This window comes from Phoca vitulina, unplaced genomic scaffold (assembly GCF_004348235.1).
Source record: "Phoca vitulina isolate PV1807 unplaced genomic scaffold, GSC_HSeal_1.0 scaffold1, whole genome shotgun sequence".
NCBI lineage: Eukaryota > Metazoa > Chordata > Mammalia > Carnivora > Phocidae > Phoca > Phoca vitulina.
In genome coordinates this window covers 86812077-86834343 of record NW_022589704.1, presented here as the reverse complement: position 1 = coordinate 86834343, position 22267 = coordinate 86812077, and the positions used below count along the sequence as shown (strand labels likewise).

The following is a 22267-nucleotide window of genomic DNA, read 5'->3' as shown; positions in this document are numbered from 1 at the left end:
AAAAAAAAAAAAAAAAAAAAATATATATATATATATATATATACATATATATAGAGAGAGAGAGGAAGTTTTACTGGATACATATAGATATTTTAATAATTATTTTTAAAACATTCTTTTCAAATGAGAAATACTAATGTTTAATTCAAAAATTATTAGCTTTAATGCGTGTCCTATTCCAGTTACAAACACTCCACTATGACATTCATATTCCAGTATGTCTCCTCTTACACGGTACTACCAAGTACTATTTAAAATTATTTTTAAATGTACATTTTAAATTTTCTTCCATTTGGAAATTATTTATTTTGATATCAAATGGATAGTTGGACTAGATTACCTTTGAGTTCCTCCCAACCCTGAATGATTGATTCTACATTTCAGTAGTCAGGTCAATCTTACGAAGGGTAGAAAAGAAAAGAATTTGTCTGCATTGCATGAATTAACAGGAATGAAAAGGCCTCCTGCCTTACATTAATTTCTTTCCCCATCTGCCACAGGGTCTAAAATCCACCCCCTTATTAGAGTTATTTCTTAAAGGTACTCTTAAGGCTTGTGAATTTTATTTGGATTTAGACATTATGTTACAAAGGAGGGATAATCATTTAACTTAGATTAATTTACCTAATTACTATCAATTGTTACATTGATCCAACAGGCAAGTTTAGGGTGAACAGTTGGGGAGTAACTATGATATTATTCTGTGTTGAAATTTATAAGCAGCTTCCTAGCCAATTGACTCTGCCTCTCTCTGCCTTCACATACAAGACAACTTCTCCTAAGACCCTTTTTATTTTCCCATCTATCATCTAGTAAGAACTTTGCAGAACTCTCCTCTTGAGTCTAGTACTAGCTTCCCATTGTATCCTTTGGGTTTGATATTTCTTTCTTTCTTTTGTTCTTTTTTTTTTTCTGTTTTTCTAAAGCCTATAGATCTTTTACACACATCCACTGTTCTGGGCTAGCCATTCTAATCTCCCATAGTTTCCTACACTCCCAACTTCTGAGATGCCTGGAACTCTGGCTTGACTTGAAGAAAAAGTTAGGTTCTAGAGGCCAGTAGGATAGGATTATAGAGGAAGAAAAAAGTGGGACCAATCTAAGCAGCCAGGTAATGGAAAAGGGGAATGGCAAAGCCTTAAGACAAATGTACTTTAATTTAAAACACTTTTCTAGCACCCATCAGTTATGGCAACACTATAGTATGATAAAATCTCCACAAAAATGTAAGGCTGATGCATTAAATAAAACTTTACATATAACTGAAGCCAAAATATCCTCTGGTTCATTTGTTATCAATTTGAGACAGCTAAAACAAAACTGATAGTTTTTCTTGTGAATTTGTACAAATACATTGGTTCAAATATCCAAGTGACCCTTAGAACTAGTCAGTATATGTTTTAGACTTTTGCCATTTACTGCATTACCAGCAGCTCATTTTTCTAAAACCACAAACCCCAGGAACATTCCCATAAAACCTGTATTTTTTAAACTCTGTAGGCCAATACTGTCATCAAGCCAACCACCAACAGGTAGAGGCTTTTATATGTTCTGTTATCAGTTCTAGAGTCATCAAATCTCCTTGATTCAGCATTACATGCATTACATTATCATGTACCGTCCCTCTCTGGTTACACTCTGTTATTGGCAGATACCTTCTCTGTGTAGAAAGAGAGGAAGTGCCTCTGTATAGGGTTTATCACATTATACCCTCCCTATATAGCCACAGCGATATTGTGTGGATCAATAGAAACAGCAAAGAACAAGCCTTCTACTTCTTTAGCCCATCAATATTTTAAATCAGAACTCTCAGTGGTAGGGAAAAAGAACATACAATTTGACTTAAATTTTCTCACAGATTGCCCCTGAAACATAAGTAGGGCTTCATATACTGAGTCAGTAATTCAAAGATATAAACTAAGATGTAGAAGAGTTTCTTTTTTAATTTGGTATACAAATATGTTTTGTAAATAATTAAACACACTATCTCAGGGAAATTGTTGAAAGTATAGCATGAGGTTATGTTGTAAAGGGAGATAGCTGTGGCAGCTTGCTGAGCAAATCCAATGCTTTGCTCAATCTGGCTTCAAAAAAGAGAATCCCATCCCATGCCTAATTTTCTAATCGCTAATAAAAGGGGGTGGGGGACGTTCAATTAATTTATCAAAACAGCATAATTTGAAAAGCCATAAAATGAAACCAGATTTGAGAAAAGTCAGAAGAAGCTAGATGGAATAGTATATACAATATCTCTTTGCACTATTCTTAATTCAGCCCACAAAAAAATTAGCTTTATCCTATTGTTACTAGCACATCTCAAGGCTATTTCATTAGCAAACCATCAATACTTACTGAGTGTTTACTGTAGGCTGAATGCTGTGTAGAAACTATAGGCTTTATTTGCAGGGACAAGGTAAAAGGAAGACAGGGTTGAAACACGAAATTCAAACACTTAAAAGTGGAACGTTCATTTTAGTAATTTTAACCAGAAAGAGAAGTTCATTCCTTCTTTTATTTTCTTCCCTTGTTCCCTTCCTTCCCTCCTGCTTTTCTTGCTTCCACAAATATTCATCGAGTAGCTATGTGTTCCAGGCTATGATCAGATCTCAGTAAATAACAATAAACAAAACTGACAAGTTCCATACTCTCATAACAATTCCATTATTCTGGAGAAATCAGATGATAAGCAAATACATAATGAGTTCATTTTAAAAGGTAGGGATATAAAGAAAACAAAAGTGGAAATCATATAGTGATTGAGTAGGAATTCATAAATAAATAAAATTGGGAAATAAGATAGCGATGGAGACACCATTAAGCAGAATGGTCAGCGAAGGTTATTCTGAATGTTGCTGTTTTAGCTAAGATTTGAATGATGAGAATGTGAATATCACAGGGAAAAGCACTGTAGGCAAATAAAACAGCAAGAGGAAAGACATCAAGATAAGAGCAATGGAAACCAGTATGGCTGGTAAGTGGTGAACAGAGAGTAGCAGGAAGTGAGATCAGAAAGGTAAATGATACCACAGCTTTAGGTCCTTACATGTGTTGTGAGAAGTTTGGATTTTATTCTTAAGATGAGTGAAAGCAACTGGGAGATTTTAAGCAAGAGAATGATATGATTTGGTTTACATTTTAGCAGGTAACTTTATTATGCTGAGTATGAATTTTGGTGGGAAAGCAGGAGCTCAAAGAAACCAGTTAGGAATCTATTGCATTGTCCAGAGAGAGATGGGAAATTCAAATCAATTAATCCATTTCTTTTGGACAGGTTTTCCAAAACTAGAAACTTCCTGTAATGGAAGTAGTTTTGTAATGATCAGTGACAACTGAAATAACTGCTCTGGATTTTTAGGTATGGATCAGTGAATTAAAATGAAGGAAAAATCTATTTCTTCCAAGTCCATGGTACTCGACTATATTTCTAGTGAAAAGGGACTGCAAAAAGGAAATAAGAAATTCTAAAAGGACAAAAAAAATGATAACTTACCATTTTTGGCTTTGCAAGATCTGTTGTCTGGCTGCATTATGTAGCCCTCCACACAACTGCAGGCATAGGATCCATATGTATTTATGCAGGTCTGGCTGCATGCACCATAAATAGCACATTCATCTTGATCTACAAGGAAAATGGGCATCATTTCTAAGCAGAATTTATTGCTGGGCATTTTTTTTTCTCCTAGAAGAAAACTTTTTTTTTTCAAATTTTGGAAATAGATAATTATTTTAGAAAGGAAGAACCAAGTGCAGTAAGACTTTTCAAAACCACACTAAGTGAAGGTCAATATTCAACATTGCTTTAATAGTTAACAGAGATAAAAGATAGAACTTAGTATCTAATCTTTGATTTTAAAAGATAGTATTAAGGCTAGAAGTCCTTGGATATTTTTGCAAAGATGTAAAATGTACTCCAAAGAATATTTGTTGAATGGTTCTAGTGTTTATGACTTTTTCACTATTTTAACAAAGAATTAGTCTGGTAACATGGTTTTCAATGAACAGATAAAGAGTTCTGAGCCCAGCTACGCAAACCATCTTCACTAGATCAAAAACTATTAAGCGCTAGTCAAAAAGAAATATTTCCTATTAAATTTTATTTTAATATCTATGGTCCTACTTCTATTCCTTACATCCTCTCTCTCCTTCCTCCTGCGTCTTGTTCAAATCTCTATAAATAGCAAGTACTTAATGATTTTTAACCAACCAGACAAATAAAAAAATACGTCAGCTACTAACTTGGACAAATGTATATTCAGTCTGTCCTGTGTACCATGAACTATATTAATCCCTGAAGAAAGAAAAACATTGATAACACATGGTTCCTACCTCTAAGTGAAACAAGTCTAGTGAAATATAAATTTAATTCTATGCATTTCCTTATAATAGAGGCATACTCTGGTTACGACAGAAACACAGAGAAGTGAACCTGCTTGGAATCAGAGGGAGAATATTAAGTGAAGGCTGCATACTGACTTGGATTTAAAGGATGATTTGGATTTTCTCAGATTCAATAAGAAGGGATAAGATGGAAAGGGGCATTCCAGTTAAAATAGCATGTGAAATGATATTGGTATGACATAGTAGGGATTTCAAAGAAGTATAAGGGGTCAAGTGGAATAAGGGCAGATAAGGGGGAAAGATAAAAGATGGCACTGGGAAAGTAGTTTTGGGGCCAGATAATGAAGTAATTTGTATGCTAAAGTAAAGGGTTGTACATTATACATAGGCATTGGGAAAACATTAATTAGATGAGCTATATAATCAACTTTATATTTTAAACCTAAATAAACACAAACACAAAAATAGATTGGTGAAAGTAGAGAAGAGATCCTGGAAAATTAGTTATGTGCTAATTTCACAAGAGAAACTGTATTTTAATGCCATCATATTTTGAACTAAGTCAGTGGTAGTGCAGATGGAGAAGAGAGAATGGACTGAAATGTTTAAGAACCAGAAGAGACAACATGTGAAGACTGGATAGATGGAAATGAATGGTGCTATACTAAAATAAGAATAAGTGCTATAATAAAAATATGTATTTGGTCTTTATCCTCAGTTTCTGGCACAGAGTTCCTAAAGCCCTTGCAATTTTCTGAGCAATAAAAGTGTCTTTTGTTATTTATGAGCCGTTTTGGAATATACCTTAGTCTATGCCCATGAGGTGACTCAGGGTGGGGCCACTAGATAATGTCAGGATGGAGAGGCTCCTCACCAGAAAGACCAAAGGCATGATTAAAGGGTGGGAACTCTCAGCCCACTCTCTGAACACCACGCTAAGAAAAGAGTTTACTAAGGAAAAGCAAAAATATTCCTGAGTAGTTAAGGAGCCATTTAAATTGGGAAACTATGCATTTGTATGGCATTAATTTACACTTTTCTCAGATTTCTTTGGCTTCATATAACAGCTTGCATTCGTGGATGGTTTGTTTGAAGTAAGTTGCTTTGGGAATAAAAAGAATAGTTTTTGAAGCTAAGTTTACAGTGATAATGAAAGAAATTAAATCTTGTATTTGGTAAAATCCAGCCCCTAGTGGCAGAAATGATTCTTCTCCATTTTCACAGATTTTTTTCAACCTTAATTTTATTGATTCTTATTTTAGCTTTTCTGACATGATTATGCTATCCAGGAGAGCAATATGAGTAATGATTTTTTTTTGTTCTTTTTAGCCAGAATGCACTGCTATGACATTCATGTAACTCCACAAAATTGGCCGCAAAGGAATAGGCATGTCATTACTTATAATGCTGCCTTCTTTCTCGCTCTAAGGACAGAAAATACCCTGGATATATGGCTTCAGGAAAGCATAAATGATGCTCGTATCTGGCCATCCAGGGGCTCAGAGAAAGTAAAAAGAGCTCCTCTTTCAGTTGTGACCTTCCATACTGATTGATGTGTAATTCCTTATTAATGTTCAAAAGAAGATATTGATTATGGTTATTTTTATGGATCCAATTAGGAGGTTGAGGAGAAAGAGATCCATGCAAAAGGAGCTGAAAATCCTGACTACTATAGGACTCAGTTGTAGCAAAAGGGTAAAGATGCTGTATAGGTATATTAACCTCCCCTGTGTGAATGAAAAGAGCTGTTTTGAACTGGAAATTGCATGCATGTGTGCATGCATGCAGAAGTACTATTCATATACGGCTGACTTTTGTGCTTATAAGGTGTCTAATGTTGCCAGATCTTCTGATTTTTTTTCAGATAGTCTGAACTTTTGTGTGCAATGTTCTGATTTTTAAATGTTGGTTTAAAGTTGGTGTGAGTCAAATAAGTATACCAGTTTCGTCCACCTATTGTCAGATTAAATAGTCTCCGAGTATAACTAACATTTAATAATAAATGTTCCTATAATATTTGTATTATGCAGAAAACAAACAAATAACAAATGAAAAATTCAAGCCCCAGATGTACATTAAAAAGCAGTGAACCTCTCCAAGACAAGAATAAGTGGACTCTGCAGACCTGAGCGTTAGTCCCAATTCTATTGCTAAGAAGATGTGTAGGACTTAAGTAAATCACTTAATTTCTCAGGGTCTCGCTTCTCTCACTTCTGTCACTAGAATTTTGAACAATATTCTCTCCGAGGACTCTTTCAACTTTAAGATTCTGTTTCTAGGTAAAAGTGATAATATTAAAGCAAAGGTTTAAAGCAATTGGCAAAGTACCAATTTTTTTTTTGTAAAATAGTCTGTTTATTAGTGGCTCTAGCAATGCAGATATTCTTTGATTTTATATATAGATTCTATATTTTATGCTTTCTATATATAGATTCTAAATGCTATATAAAATGATGTAAGGATATATCAGATTTATATACATACACTAACATATATATATAACAGAAGTTAATAGAATGAAGAAGTAACCTAGAATTGTTCAGTATGGCAGAGTGGAGTCATTTCAGAGAGTAAACATGTGCTGTGGAACATTCACAAAAGCAAGAATTAAGACATTAAAAATACAGATAAATATGTTTATGTTCATTATTGCTGTTGGTAAAATGCCAACTGCCAGAATTACCAATGCAAAAAATGGAAAAATGGAAAAGAACATTGCATGATATTATTAACCCAACTTAGTTAATAACAAATGTCTATTACCCTGCAGCTGTGTAACTGGTAGAAAACATCTAGGAAGTTAAAACCGTTAAATCCAGTGATTTCATTGTTAACCCAAACCACTTCCCATTGTTGACATTTCCCATATTTGACATTATTGAAATCTGAATTGAAAACTGATTGGTAAAAATGCGTATCTCTTATGTTTATGTGTATGACTTATGTAGTAGTATCATCTTTTAAATCTCAAGAAACAAAAAAATGTTAGTATAAACACTGTGTGAAGCATATGGTAGGTGCTCAAAGATACTTGATTAATTTGTTAACTAAGCTTTTGTAAAAAAAAAAAAAAATGAATAGAATCATATGTCATACTTACCTCTACAACTTTTTCCATCTTCTTTTACTTCAAATCCATCCTCACAGTAACATCTTGTACTATTTCTGACCATTGCACATCTATACTGACAATTCAACTGCTGGCAATTAGGTAATAGTTCTGGAGAAGAAAAACAAAGACACTAGTCAAGATAACTGTGCACACATGCGTCCTATTTAAATTTAAATATTGTTAATATTTACTCAGGGCATAACCACAAGAATATAGTTCTGATTGGTCTCCTTGAATATTTCTGTGATTGGTTGAGAAAACAAACAACTATTCCCTCTAAAATATGTTGGCTTGTATTTGTTTGAAGTATTGTTAACAAAATTTCAGATGTTCGGTCTTCCACTTTTAGCTTATTATGTATGTTCAAAGTCACAAATCTTTTCAAATTCTGGTAAATTAAATTATTTCAAGAGGAAAAATGTCAACTCAGTGGTTGATTTCAACATTTATGCATTTCTTACCTGACACATTAATTGATTTTCTATCTTTTAAGGACTTGTTTTGATTTATAATCCATGTGTAACCTTCGTAGCAATCAATGTGAATATATTCCATTTCAATAATTTATCTTTCATTGGTGACAAACTATTAGACAAATACTGGACATAATATATTTCATTATATCTGAACTCTTTCAGAGCAAATACATCATTGAAGCAAAAGTTAGCAAACCCTCAGAGTAGATTAGAATTCAATATGATAAATGCATGAAACAGAGATGAAGTGACAGAAACATATTCATTGCACAAATAATTTCTAACAAGAATAAGATTTGCTAAACTAGAAAAATATATGGATAAAATGTGTGACTGATTTTGCTGTCTGAAAATAGAGGTATTAATGGATTGCAGCAATCTCTTTTTTCCCCTGGGGAGAAAAATAAGATCTTTGAAGACTAAGGTCATATGATTCAAAATATGTTGATAATGCTACAAGTTTAGCTGATGCTTCAGAAAAAAAAATATCATAAAAAATATCCATAAAAAAAATATCATGGAAAAGAACAGCTAGAACATTCCAAATTGAAAATTTGCTAGTTTACTATCTAAAGTATGTTCTTAGCCCAATTATTTTTCAACTCTTTCATGCAATTATTTCATGCATCTTCCCTTCTTAAAACCCCAAATCTTTTTCCTAATGGTCTCTCACATATTATGATCTTGCTTCCTACTTTTCCTGAGATAAATGAAGCAATAAAAGAGATTTTCCACAGATTTATGCTTCACATTTACCTACCACTGCATATGCTTGTCCTTGCTTTTCAAACTTGGTTGAATTCATAATCAAAGCCTAACTCCAATCCCTGTGCACGAATCCTATGCCCTCTCACCTATTCAAGGATATCACCTCAGCTCTTCTTTGCTTCCTCTCATTATCATTTTTTTAAAATAATTGATACTAGATCAAACAAGAACCCATCTCTTTTTGACAATTAAAAATTTTTGGAATACAGTCATGCCCATTTGTTTACATATTGCCCATGGCTGCTTTTACACTACAAAAGCATAGGTGACTCATTGCCTCAGAGACCTATAAGCCCCAAGGCCTGAAGTATTTACTATAGCCCCTACAGAAAGTTTTCTGACCCCTGTATTAGCTCTTTTTCAGCATCAAACATGCTCTTAACTTTTCCCCAACTTAAAAGCAAAAACCCTGACCTCATTTCCTCTACTTGTCACCTTTGCCCAATTTCTCTGTTCCTCTGAATAATAAAACTTACAAAAATAACCCATACCCTTGTTCTTCTCCTCTGTTTCTATATTAAACCCACTGCATCGAGCTTTCACTTCCACTGCTCCACAGAAACTGCTTACATAAATGTTTTCAGTGACCTTGGTGTTGATAAGTGCAATGACCTTTTTTCAGTCCTCATCTTACTTGACCTATCAGCAGTTATTTGACAGTTAACTACTTTCTGATACACATTCATGTCGTTGCTTTCAGAGGTCTACACTCTTGAGGTTCCCTTTTTCACAGTCCCCTTTGCAGGGTTCTTTCCATTCTAGTCAACCACGTAAGGTTGGAGTGCCTCGAGGCAGAAATGATGGTCTTTGTCTCTTGTCTATCAATTTGTTACTGGTGTATTCATCAAGTATCATGGCGTCCCCTTCACTGGAACATAACTACTAGTACCATAACTTGAAAGCTAGGTGTGCTCTTGTAAACTTCTAATTTTCACTGCTCTTATTACAATCAATACTTTATATTAAATTTCTTTCTCCTTGAAATACCCAGAAAAATTTCTGTTTCTTTGACATAGATTCAACCAATATGCTGATCAACTATATCTGATTTGTGGGCTTGAATTTTGGCTCATCATTAATTATATGCTAATACAATGTTAATATTTATGTAATGTACAAAGACCAGTAACTTGGTCTGTAAAAATACATTATTAATAAAAAATACAGACTAAATGGTTCCTTGGAAATTAGGGCATTTTTGTTTTGCTTTATGGTAGTTACTTACATTTTAGTTTCCCTCACTAGTATCTATAGCTACAAATTATAAACCTAACATATATCAAGTTCTTTAAATATGCAATCTCTTTGAAACCCCATAACAGTCAAACTTGCAGATATTATTGTAATTTACATTTTACAGATGAGGGAACTGATGGTTAATAATTATCCCAACATTATATAGCAAAAATATATGACAGAGTTGCCATTCAAAACAAGGTCAGTCTGCCTACAGAGCCTATGTTTTTAATAATGCCTCTAATTCCCAATGTACAATATGGTGATGGTTAGAAACATAGTGTATTTTATTTTTATTTTTCATTCTAGGTTTAGTAGTGTGCTATAGATCAGGTGTTTTATAATTTTTATAGGATGAATGAATCAATGAAATATTAACTCTAGGATGAGGATTAACACTCTCAGGTGTCATTTCTAGTCCATTAAATTAAAGTAGGTCCTAAAGATAGTTCATTTACATCTTCAAATTAGGTAATTGAGTTGTCAAATCTTGTTTGATTATGGTGGAATCAGTCCAAAAGTGCCTTGAATATATATGCTACTTTAGTTCAATTTTGATTGAGCACCTAGTCAATGCTAAACACTCTGCTGGGGTTCTACACATGCAAAATTACTTTAGACAAATTAAGGAATTAACAACATGAGTGTGGAAGTGGGTGGGGTTAGGTGGGAAGGATAACAATGTAAACAACGGTCATAATTCAAAGTAGAAAAATTCATATGCTAAATAAAAATACAAGTGACATGAGATGGAAAGAGAAGGAATCCTCCAGAGACTGAAAAAGAGCATAGATAATATGGAAAACAGTTGTGAAAAAAGTTTAATTTAAGCTGAAATTTAAAAGATAAGAAGAGTTCGGTAGACAAAATTTATGAGAGTGCATTCCAGATAAAGAAGACAATATGAGAAAATAAATTAAAAGACAGGAAAGCATACAAGAAATACAGACAATGATAAATAACTGTGTGGCTAAACCACAGTGTTTGATGTGGCAGGAAATGGGGCTGGAATTGTTTGGGGCCAAATCAAGGCGGATTAATTCTTTGATTAAGTAGACTTTTCTGTTTTGATAATGAGAGTCATTGCTAGTAATTGAGGACCAAAGTGTTAGTTAGTACCTAATAGCAGGGAGAAAGATGAGTGAAATATTGTAAGGAAGAAAAGCTATCTAAAAGACTAGACATGGCAAAGGCACAAGTATGAAGATTTAGATGAATGGATGGCCAAACACTTGGTGAAAGCATAATGACAGTGAGTTAATAGTACCAAGAAAATGAATTAAGAATAACAGGAGGACTAGAAGTTTGGGGGAAAATACTAAGTTTGCCTTTGACAGTTTAGTTTCAAATGTTGACAAGAATGGCCAGGAGAGAGTTGAGAATTTGAGTCTTTCTAAGAAGAGAAGTCTGGACTGGAGATGTAGCTTTGGAAGTCACAGATGTAAAGTGGGTAATTAAAGCCTGAAAAGGAAAGAATCATTCCTTATAAGGAATATTTATAATACAAATAAACCCCAAAGAACTTTTTTATGTGACAGGCAAGCAGAAGAACCATCAACAAAGAAAACCGAGAAATAATCAAATATATAGATGGGAGAAGCTGAAAAGCTTCACAAAATCTAAGGAGGAAGAAGAGTTCATGGAAGTAACTAGAGCAATAAATGTTAAATCCTTAGGAAATATTTCTGGATGAAACCTAAAAAATGCATTGCATTTTATAATAGGATCAATTAAGACCCTTAAAAAAGGTTTCAGTGGAACAGAGAGGATAGAGATAAATGTAGTAGTAAGGGGTTGGGACAGAAAAAGGAAATAGGAAAGGTTTCTCATAGAAAAGAATTAAATATATTATGAGATAAAGAGAATAAAGGTAGGGGTTTGACCTAATTTATTTAATCTGTACCTTAAGGCAGGCATGTTATCTCAGTACCTTAAATGTATTTTTTTTTTTCCATTTAATTTCTATAGCCCAATTCCTTGTTTTCCCTCTCAATTCAAAGTACAAAATCCACAGACCATTGGTTTCATCTTTCTGCTCTCTCCAGTCTTGAAATATCTGGAATATGCCTGCTAAGAATAGTTACCAACATGGGGATAGTGTTGGGGAGAATTAAGGAAAAATGAGAGAAAATGGGGGAAAACTGGGTATGAAAGACTGGACCTCACACATGGTTTAGAGTGTTAGGTGGGGTCTAGTGGTTGAAAATAGCAAAAGAGAAAAGGGCAACTCAGCTTGTGATTCATCAAATGAGAGCTCGTGTGTATGTGCAAAGAGATTGAAAGCATGATATCAGGTGCAATGGTAACTAGTGATTCTTCTAACAGATCATGAAGAATTTTGAAGAACTAACAACATGAAAAAGAAAATTTAAAATTTGACTTAACTCTGGGAAAGCAATACTAATTACTGTAATGTTATCTATTTGAGCTGCTTACCATTTATGCTTAATTACATGCAACACTATAATGCTTATGTAGATAATTAAAAATGCAACAGATTAATTTTGTTAGAAAGCTTATTTGGGTAGAACAGAAATTCTGTACTTCAATTATCAGTCTTCATAGAGTGCTTTACATGAAGCATGCTCATTGGTTCATGTAACATTATCATTGGTTTGGATCTTAGGTTGAAGTAGGAAGACCACTAGCATCTAAGGTAATGAAATACGCAAGCTTGAATCCAGATATGTTTTTTTTTTTTAATTTTATTTATTTGACAGAATGAGAGAGGGAGAGAGAGAAAACACAAGCAGGCAGAGCAGGAGAGGGAGAAGCAGGCTCCCCGCTGAGCCGGGAGCTGGGGCTCATCCTAGGACCCTGGGATCATGACCTGAGCCAAAGGTAGACACCTAACCACCTGAGCCACCCAGGGGCCCCTGAATCCAGATATGTAATATGGTATTTGATCTGTATTTCTCAGCATTATTATAAAAGTGTCTTTTTTTAACGAAAGGAGAGGAGCTATTATTTCAGGAATCAAATCTAATTCAACTGATGGGGACTCTCCTAACACAGACCCACTCCATTCTGTGGTATTTAAGGAATCTTTTTTATGCTTTTTTTCAAAGTTGTATAAGAGATTATAAAAATTTGAATATATCTTCTCTATCAAATGCAAGCGGACATCTTACAAGTAATGGATAACTTTGAGGCACCAAGCTTCTAAGAAATAGATTCAAGAAATATATTTCTAGATTTGTATTACTAATAAATAGCAACAGGGATTCTAGAAGGATAGAAAATTATTTCATACTAAACCTCATATCTCTTTCACCGCTTTGTTTCTTTTTTCTAAATCATAGCACAGTATTATAATTAAGGCCTTAAGCACTGGAGCTAGAGTACCTAGGCTCCAACCCTGGTGTTACTAATTTCAGGCTATGTGAGTGTGGCAAAAAACAGCCAATGTTCACCAATCCTGTTTCCTCTTCCTGAGCAAGTAAAAAGATTAATTTTCCCAGTTGACTTGCATTTGGTTGGAGCCATATATCTGGTTTCTAGATAATGTAATATATGCAAAATTAGTGGGTGCCGCTTTCTGACCTTGGCTCTAAAGCATTCTGATGACCTCCTACTCTCTCTTTACTTACTTGTCAGCCCTCTGGATGCAAAGAAGCCAACAGAAGACTCATAGAACTTTGTGCCAACAGGCCTAAACTGGAAGAAGCCTGAAATAGTAAGCATCCATTGATGACCCATTTGGATGTTGATATGAGTGAAAATTTGGATTTTTGTTGCATACAACCCCTGAGGTACCAGGGTAGTTTTTACATAATATTACGGTGATGGGCAGATTATTTAAGCTCTCTATACTTATTTTTCCTTATCTCTAAAATGGGGATAAATAATAGAAACTACCTCATAGGGTTGTTGGGAGGCTTAAATGAGGTAAATTATGCACAGTTCTTAAAATAGTGCCTGACACATGTCATTCTTTGTATTATTATTTTTTTTATTCTGTTACCATTTAAGTTATATCTATTGTCGGTATTCTTGCCATAATTTATGTAAGTTTCAAGCAACTTGGAGGTATGTTTTTTTTCTATAATAGAATGATTTTCTCCTTCATGCCTTTAATTATGGGTGTTACATGACATAGTTCTAGTTTTGCCCCCAAATCACTTGTGCATTGTTCGATGTCTTTTGGTGGAGGTACTTTTATTTTTTGGTAAATTCTCCTAAAATCTTGACCTGAATGAAAAATCTCCAACAGGGAAATACTAACCATAGGAAATGAAGATTTTTTTCTCTACTGGCTAACTGGTTTCTATAAAATATAAATACTACTCTCTGAAGCAATGTACATGCACATTTAATTTGCTACATAAGCACGGACCAATTAATAAATCAAACAAGACATTTTTACCAAATACTTATGCTAATCTGCATAGTCCTAAGGAGTTGTTATGCTCTTTTAACAGCATTGGGATTTAGAACACATTTCCACAAAATTTGCAGGTTTATAATTTAGGAAACACATAGAGATAAATTTTGCTAACCTGCCTCAGAGTAAAAACAGGACAGTAGAAAAGGCGATTTGAAGCAGATAACCAGATTCCAAAAATCACAAGTTATTACTATTAGGAGGTTTCTCCCCTGATTAGTTTAGTTTATATAAATATCCCTAAGCCAGAGAACTATTGTTTGCAGTCTTGTATGTGTAGCTATTGGTTCAATCCAAGGTGTAGTCCATAGCGTTATGCTGGCTGCCTTTATGACCTATAATTGAACAATTCACATAGATCGCAATTCACATTGATGTATTGGACTTAGCAGGACACTGAGAACACAACTGTGCTATTTTATTCATGTGCTTCTGGGTTACATGTTTCTCCCTGAGAAGAAATTAGAACTTTTATGAACTCTTTGGAAATACCAAAAAATATAGGCACTTTCTAAATACATAAGTTATCTGAGACATTATTTTATAAAATGGGATAATGTTTAATTCTCAATTTTAGTAATCAAATCACTCCTTGAATTTGGCTTATACAAAAATGCCTTTTAACCAACAACTATAATCATAGTTCTAAGGAAAAAAAAAATAATTTTCTCATGTAGCACATTAAAGTATTTCACTCACTTTTTATACTTGGAGATTGAAAAGCTGATGCAGCTACTTACCATGCCAGAGAGTCCCTCTTGTCAGCAGGACGTATGCTTGACATATTTAGAATGGTGATAATTTGTGTCACATCATTCATCCTCTCACCCCTGTTTCCTTGGCCTACTAAAATGCAGTGTGAGCTGGCTTGCAGAGATTAGGTTGCCTCTCATGACTACTAATGTGGATTTCTTCAGAATTCTTTGCTTAGTGCTAAACCACAGTCCTGGCTTCAATTTTTTTGTGTGTTCTCATATATAAAGATACAACATTAAGGCAATTTTTTTTAGTTATCATTTTTAGTTCTATTTTTGTTGTTATGGTATAAATGTACATATAGCAAAATTTGTTCCTTTTATGTAGAGTTCTGTGAGTTTTGAAAAACACATGCAGTTTTTCCAATAGCACCACCAAGATACAGAACAGGACCATGATCCAAGATATTTTCCCGTGCCCCTCTATAGCCAGTTCATTTCCCCACTGCCAGATTTGGCACTCACTGGTCTTTTTCCATCTCAATAGTTCTGCCTTCTCCAACATGTGATAGAAATGGAATCATCCGGCCTGTAGCATCTTTAGTTAGCATAATGTATTTGAGACTCAGCCATATTACCTTATCAGTAGTTCCCTCCATTTTATTGCTGAATAGTATTCCATTGGATGAATGTATCTCCGTTTATTTACCCATTTCACAAGTGACAGATATTTAAGTCACTTTTAGAGTCGAATAAAGTTGCTATAAACATTCACATGTAAATTCAGGTAAATACAGGTTATCGTTTCATTTGAGTAAATCTGAGATTGCTGGTTTATATGGTAAAATGATGTTTTACTTTATAAGAAACTATCAAATTGGTTTCCCAAGTAGCTTTTCCACTTTGCATTTCCACTACCAATATATGAATCATCCAGTTGCTTGGCCTTCTGCCCAATACTAATTATCATCAGCTTTTAATTTAATTTTAATTTTTAGTCACTTTATTAGGTATGGAATGGTACCTTATTGTAGTTTTAATTTGCTTTTCCTAATGACTAATGATATTGAACATCTTTTCATATATTTTTATATATTTTTCATATATTTTCACATATTTTTGGTGATGTGTCTGATCAAAACTTCACCCACTTTTTATTAGGTTGTTTGTTTTATTAGGTTGTTTGTTTTCTTACTGAGTTTTGTCTATTTAATAAATGGACATGAAAAAACTGTTATTTTATAATTTTAATTTTTCATATTAATATTGCATAAGAATCTACTCTCTTTCAACAAGGAAAAGCAAAATTCTCTATAATTTAGATGTACTGTTATGAGGTGGAAGCTGTAGGCTCTCATGTGGTCTGAGAAAATATTCTGTGAATTGAGTCTGGGGTTTATAACAGATTATACTTTTTTTTTCTTTTTAATGATGTTTGTGTGTGTGTACATGTGCCTTCAACATCCATTTTGGTAGTTGCATATTATTCCATTTATAGATAATAAATAATTTAATCAGACAATTGCCTGCTGAAACACATCTAGTTTATATGGTAAACATAGCTATCTGTTTAATAAATACTTTCACAGGGTGCCTGGGTGGCTCAGTCAGTTGAGCGTTGCACTCTTGCTTTCAGCTCAGGTCATGGTCTCCGGCGGGTCATGGGATCAAGCCTGGCACTGGGTTCCATGCTTGGCATGGGGGTCTGCTTGGAATTCTTTCTCCCTTTACCCCTCCCCTTGCTCTCACATACTCTCTCTCTAAAATAAATTAAGTAAAAATATATATATTTTTAATTTATATATAAATTTTAATGTATAACATAAAATTTATACATAAATTATATACTTATATAATATATTTAAAATATATATATATATATATATATTTTTTTTTTTTACTCTTCCCTCTATACTGCTGAGATGTTTCTAAGAAGCGGTTATCCAGCCAGAGTAACCTTTGCTCTACTTTCACCTGGTTAGGGCCTTATAACTAATTCTCACTAGAACATGTGTGGACATGATCTGTATTACTTCTACATTGGAAGATTAAGAGTGCATGTCTTCTCTGCACACATATTCTTTTATTCTCTTATTTACTGTCTGGAAAAAGGATTTTACTGTTCTGCTTTTCATGCTGTTTTCGCATATATTTCTCCATCTATACCAGGAATACAACTTTGAGTTATGCTTTGAAATGTATACACATATGCTTTGAAATGTATAAGCAAAAGCTAAACCAAAGTAACATGAACAACTTGAGAGTGTACTGCACCAATGCTAAGAGATTTTCCCATTTTATGTTATGTTGCAAACCAAGGGTTTACTCAGAAAAGCAGTTCCAATTATCCCAACTCATTGGCTAACACAGACTAAAGAACTGTTTATTTTGGATCTTCAAATAAAACCATTTCTAACAACTTAGCAACTTTAGGTTCTGATTTCTTTTGAAACTCTTTACTATAAATGGCATTCAGCATTCTAAAACTCAATATGCAAAACTTTTAAAGTTTTTATTGTATAGAATATTAAAATCTAGTACCAAGACACAATCAAATGAGAAGTGATTCATTTATGTTATGAAAAGACAGACTTGGTCTCCATATCCACTGACAAATCTTGCTAAATAATTAACCTATAATCTGCAGCATTTGTACAACAAAAAAATGTTTACCTCAGTTTTATCTATAAGAGGATATGAGACGATAAAACAACACATGCTTGCGTGGAGTTTTCTTCTTAGAACAATATGAGGATAATGACATCACTAACTTCAGAGGGATGGTGTGAGTTTTAAACACAGTGATTGAATAGAAGTGCTTAGTTGTCTGACACATTGTAAATACATTATAGGTTGGCAGTTATATTATTGCCATTATAAATCATCAACTACATCTCCACCAATAAAATCCAGTAATTTTCACTTCCATCTTTTCTTTATATAAAGAGATGGGGGACACATGTTATCTTAAAATGCACTTTAGTCTTCTTAAAGGTGGAAAACATATCTATTTGTGGTATCTCTTACCAGGTATTTAACTATTGACTAGATTCTTAACCTTTCTGAGCCTTAGCTTCCAAACTAGAAAATGTCTTGATAAGATTTTATGAATACTAAAAGGCACAGTGAGTGTAAACATGCTTTATAATTAGTAGAGTATCATATAAATGGTGAGATTTGGACCGGTATAGGGAGAGAGAAGGGAGAGAAAGCTTAGAGTTCTAGGTGCATTGGATTGGTGAAGCCAAACTGTTCTGTGGTTTACACATCTTGTTTTAGTGTTTTGCATTTGAGTTTACAGTAAGGATGGCATGCTAGATTTATTAATAATAAGCTAACCAATATCAGGTCTTTGCCTGGTTCAATATATTTAATTGCAACCATGGAAAACTACGCTTGAAGGCAAAAAAGATTAAGCAAATTTACCACAAGTCCCAGGGAAAAATACAATTACTAAGTAGAAATTGCAGATATCTAGTAATGGGGTTTTTCATGTCTAGAGGTAGAAGAGTAAAAAATGAATATATAGTGAAAGGACAGTATACATATAAATTATATAAGTGTATTACACACCTATGTAAGACAAACATAATAAGATGGAGGTAGTAATAACAATTGGGTTAGAAGAGGTGAGGCAGCATGAATAAAGAAACATCCTTTGTACAGGGAATTCATAACTTCTAGCAATTTCTGCATATTTAGTAGATAAGAAGTACTTGTGACGAAATCTATTTGGAAAGTGAAGGTAGAGGTTTTTTTCCCTGTAAAGGACAAATATTGTCCTCTTAAATCCTTATATTATTCCCAGACCGTAGGAGGCACCAATAACTTTGGTAATGTTGAACACAGGTTCAACATTGTGAGAATGAACAAAGGAAATGCAACACAGTGCCTGGCACATAGCAGGTCAGAAAGTTCTCTCTGTGTTAAACACATCAATTAAGCACTCTTATTCACCTCTATACTTTGCAAAATCCTCAATAAAATGAAGATAAGAAAGACTCAAGCCCACAAGAAGAAAGAGAATAAGAAAGAAGACTAAAACAGACAAAGGATGTCAACAAAACTTTAGATGCAAAGAAGCAATAAATGAGGGTTCACTAACTTAGCCCTTTATAGGGCTTAGGTAGTAAAATCTTCTAAGTTAAGGACTGAAGGAGATGAGAAGAATGATGATCAAGGCTGCTGCATTCTAAGCACATAGATTGTGCACTGCAAAACTCCAGGGGGCGCTATTTAAAAAAAAAACTTTGATATGAATTGAACTCAAGTTGTACAACATGGAAGTCCTCAGAACAGAGCCAAAACACAAGTGTATACAACACCAAAATTCTGGACAGGCTCAAAAATTGAAGGCACTTCATAGCCCCAAAAGGAGTGGGAGTGGAAATAAGATAGGGTGGGGACGTAAACAGGATTGGCTGAAAGGAAAAGCTAAACTTCCTCACCCTTGCAGCAGAACACTGGAGGTTTATTCTCTGAAGAGACTGAATTAGACTAATTCTTACCTGGAGAACAATAGGTACAGTATTAAAAAAGGGAGTAACACACTCAAAAGGTGAACAGATGAAGAATTCTGGGCTACAACTGCTTTCATCCAGATCATTCACAAGGCAGAGGTCCCAAACCCAGAAAATCAAAGGCAACCACACCCACACCTAGAAAGCCACTAGTAAAGCAGAGCTGTAACTGAGAAAAGTGGCGCAGTGTTCCCATCTTCAGCTCCAGAGCGATGCAGAGATTCTGCCCAGGATGAATGGCAGGCTTGAAGAACAAAGAGCTGTGTTATTCTTCCCAAGGGGACTGGTTTTATTTGGAACAGTGCACTGGGAAGTTCAAGCCTAAAGGTGGTGTCAAAAACAATGGAGACTTTGGTGGCAATTAATTAAGATAAAGATGATGGCTCCATTGGAACAGCAATCTAAAACATAGGTCAGCTAAAACTGGGGAAAAAGGATGGCTAAGAAGAAGAACTTTTCTAGAGTTGGAACAAAGTTCAAAGTCTACTTCTGAAAAATGGACAAAATTTCATTGAGTAAAACTGTGGAGAGATTTATGCCAAAATGCCTTTTTTAAAAACAATAAAATTAGTGCATGCAAACTGCTGATGATACCGACTGAGGCACACAGCTTAATAGGTCTGGTAAATAGACGATCAAAGAGTGCCCTTAGAAAGCCACTGTCATCCCAGGGTGACCGTGCACATGACCAGGTCTATACCCTATGCGGGGCGACATCAGAGACTGAACACTCTGTGGGAAATAAGCTTCACTGAAATAGTCAGTCAAGGTAATAATAAAAAATGAAACATGCAAAACAAACACACCCCACCAATCACTACAGTTAGGGACAGAGAAGAATAGTCTCCTGAGATGTTAAAATATATTATCTAAAATTCCCAGTTTTCAACCAAAATATTATGAGACATGCAAAGAAACAGGGACCTGTGACCCCTACACAAGGAGGAAAAACAAAAAACAAAAAAAAAAAACAAGTAAAAGAAATTGCCTTTCAGAGGGCCCAGATGTGAAAGTAAGCAGACAAAGATTTCAAAGCAACTATTGTAAATATGTTAAAAGAACTAAACAAAACAAAAGCTTAAAGAAGAGAATATGATAGTGATAGCGCAGGTGTCAAAAGGAAAAACAGATGAATGGCCTTCATCAAAATTAAAAACTTTTGTACATCGAAAGAGACGATCAGTGTGAAAAGGCAACCTATGGAATGGGAGAAAATACATAGAAATAGACTTTAAAATTATATACCTGATAAGGGATTAATATCCGTAATTTATAAAGACTTCTACAGCTCAACAAGAGAAATCAAACACCCCAATTAAAAAATGGGTAAAGAACTTGAATAGACATTTCTCCAAAGAAAATAAATAAATGGCCAATAGTCACATGAAAAGATGTTCAAAATAACTAATCATTAGAGAAACGCAAACCAAAACCCAATGAGATACCCTTCACACCCATTAAATGGCTGTTATTAAAAAAAATAAGCTAACAGGAGCACCTGGGAGGCTTAGTCTATTAAATGTTTGACTTAGGGCGCCTGGGTGGTTCAGTCGTTAAGCGTCTGCCTTCGGCTCAGGTCATGATCCCAGGGTCCTGGGATCGAGTCCCACATCGGGCTCCCTGCTCTGCGGGAAGCCTGCTTCTCCCTCTCCCACTCCCCCTGCTTGTGTTCCTGCTCTCGCTATGTCTCTCTCTGTCAAAAAAATAAATAAAATCTTTAAAAATAAATAAATAAATAAATAAATAAATAAATAAATAAATAAATGTTTGACTTAGGCTTGGGTCATGATCTTAGGGTCCTGGGATCGAGCCCTGCGTTGGGCTCTGTGCTCAGCGGGGAGTCTGCTTCTTCCTCTTCCTCTGCTCCTCCCCTTGCTTGTGCTCTCTTTCTCTCTTGCTCTCTCTCAAATAAACAAAAAAAATCTTTTAAAAAAACAAGCTAACAGAAAATAACAAGTGTTGTCAAGGATGTGGAGAAATTAGAACCTTGTGTATTACTGGTAGGAATGTAAAATGGTACAGTCACTTATGGAAAACAGTATGGTGGTTCCTTAGAACGTTAAACATAGAATTACCATATAATGCTGCAATTCTATTCCTGGATATATACCCGAAATAACTGGAAACAGAGATTTGAACATTTATTTGTACACCCATGTGTATGGTAGATCTTTCAAAATAACCAGAAGATAAAAGCAAACTAAATGTACATCACCATTACATGATGATGAATGGATAAAAAAATGTGATATATACATAAAATGGAATATTATTCAGTTTAAAAAAGGAAGGAAATTCTGGCACATGTTCCAATATGGATAAACCTCAAAGATATAATGCTCAGTGTAATAAACAGGTCACAAAAAGAGTAATATTGTATGATTCCACTTAGATGAGGTACCTAGAGTAGTCAAATTCATAGAGACAAAGTAGGATGGTGCTTGCCAGGGGCTGGGGGAAGGGATGGTGATTTACTGTTAAATTTGTATGGAATTTCAAGTTTGGAGAGTTGAAAAATTCGGGATATGGGTGGTAGTGATTGTTGCACAACAATGTGAATGTACTTAATGCCACTGAATTGAAGACTAAAATATGGTTAAAATAGTAAATTTGATGTCCAGTATATGTTACCACAGTAAAAAAAAGTAGAAAAAAGAAAAGGAAAAAAAAAAGTAAAGGCAGCCCTGACAGTACCTTATTATACATTTCTTTTATTTTTTTAAGATTTTATTTATTTA

At 34.3% G+C, this 22267-nt stretch overlaps 1 protein-coding gene across 8 annotated transcripts in view; it reads right to left on the bottom strand.

Moving 5' to 3' along the window:
- The window catches only part of LRP1B (LDL receptor related protein 1B), a 1853519-nt gene that overhangs the window by 992270 nt on the left and 838982 nt on the right, over nt 1-22267 (bottom strand). For 7 of the 8 annotated variants that reach the window (XM_032387847.1, XM_032388632.1, XM_032390176.1 and 4 more), the window contains 2 exons: nt 7439-7558; nt 3491-3619 (listed from right to left, as the gene is read on the bottom strand). In XM_032387847.1, the coding sequence (XP_032243738.1) occupies nt 3491-3619; nt 7439-7558 (249 nt within the window). Of the gene's footprint in view, nt 1-3490; nt 3620-7438; nt 7559-15054; nt 16108-22267 lie in introns of those variants that run through there. The other variant, XM_032391776.1, reaches the window with a different exon arrangement.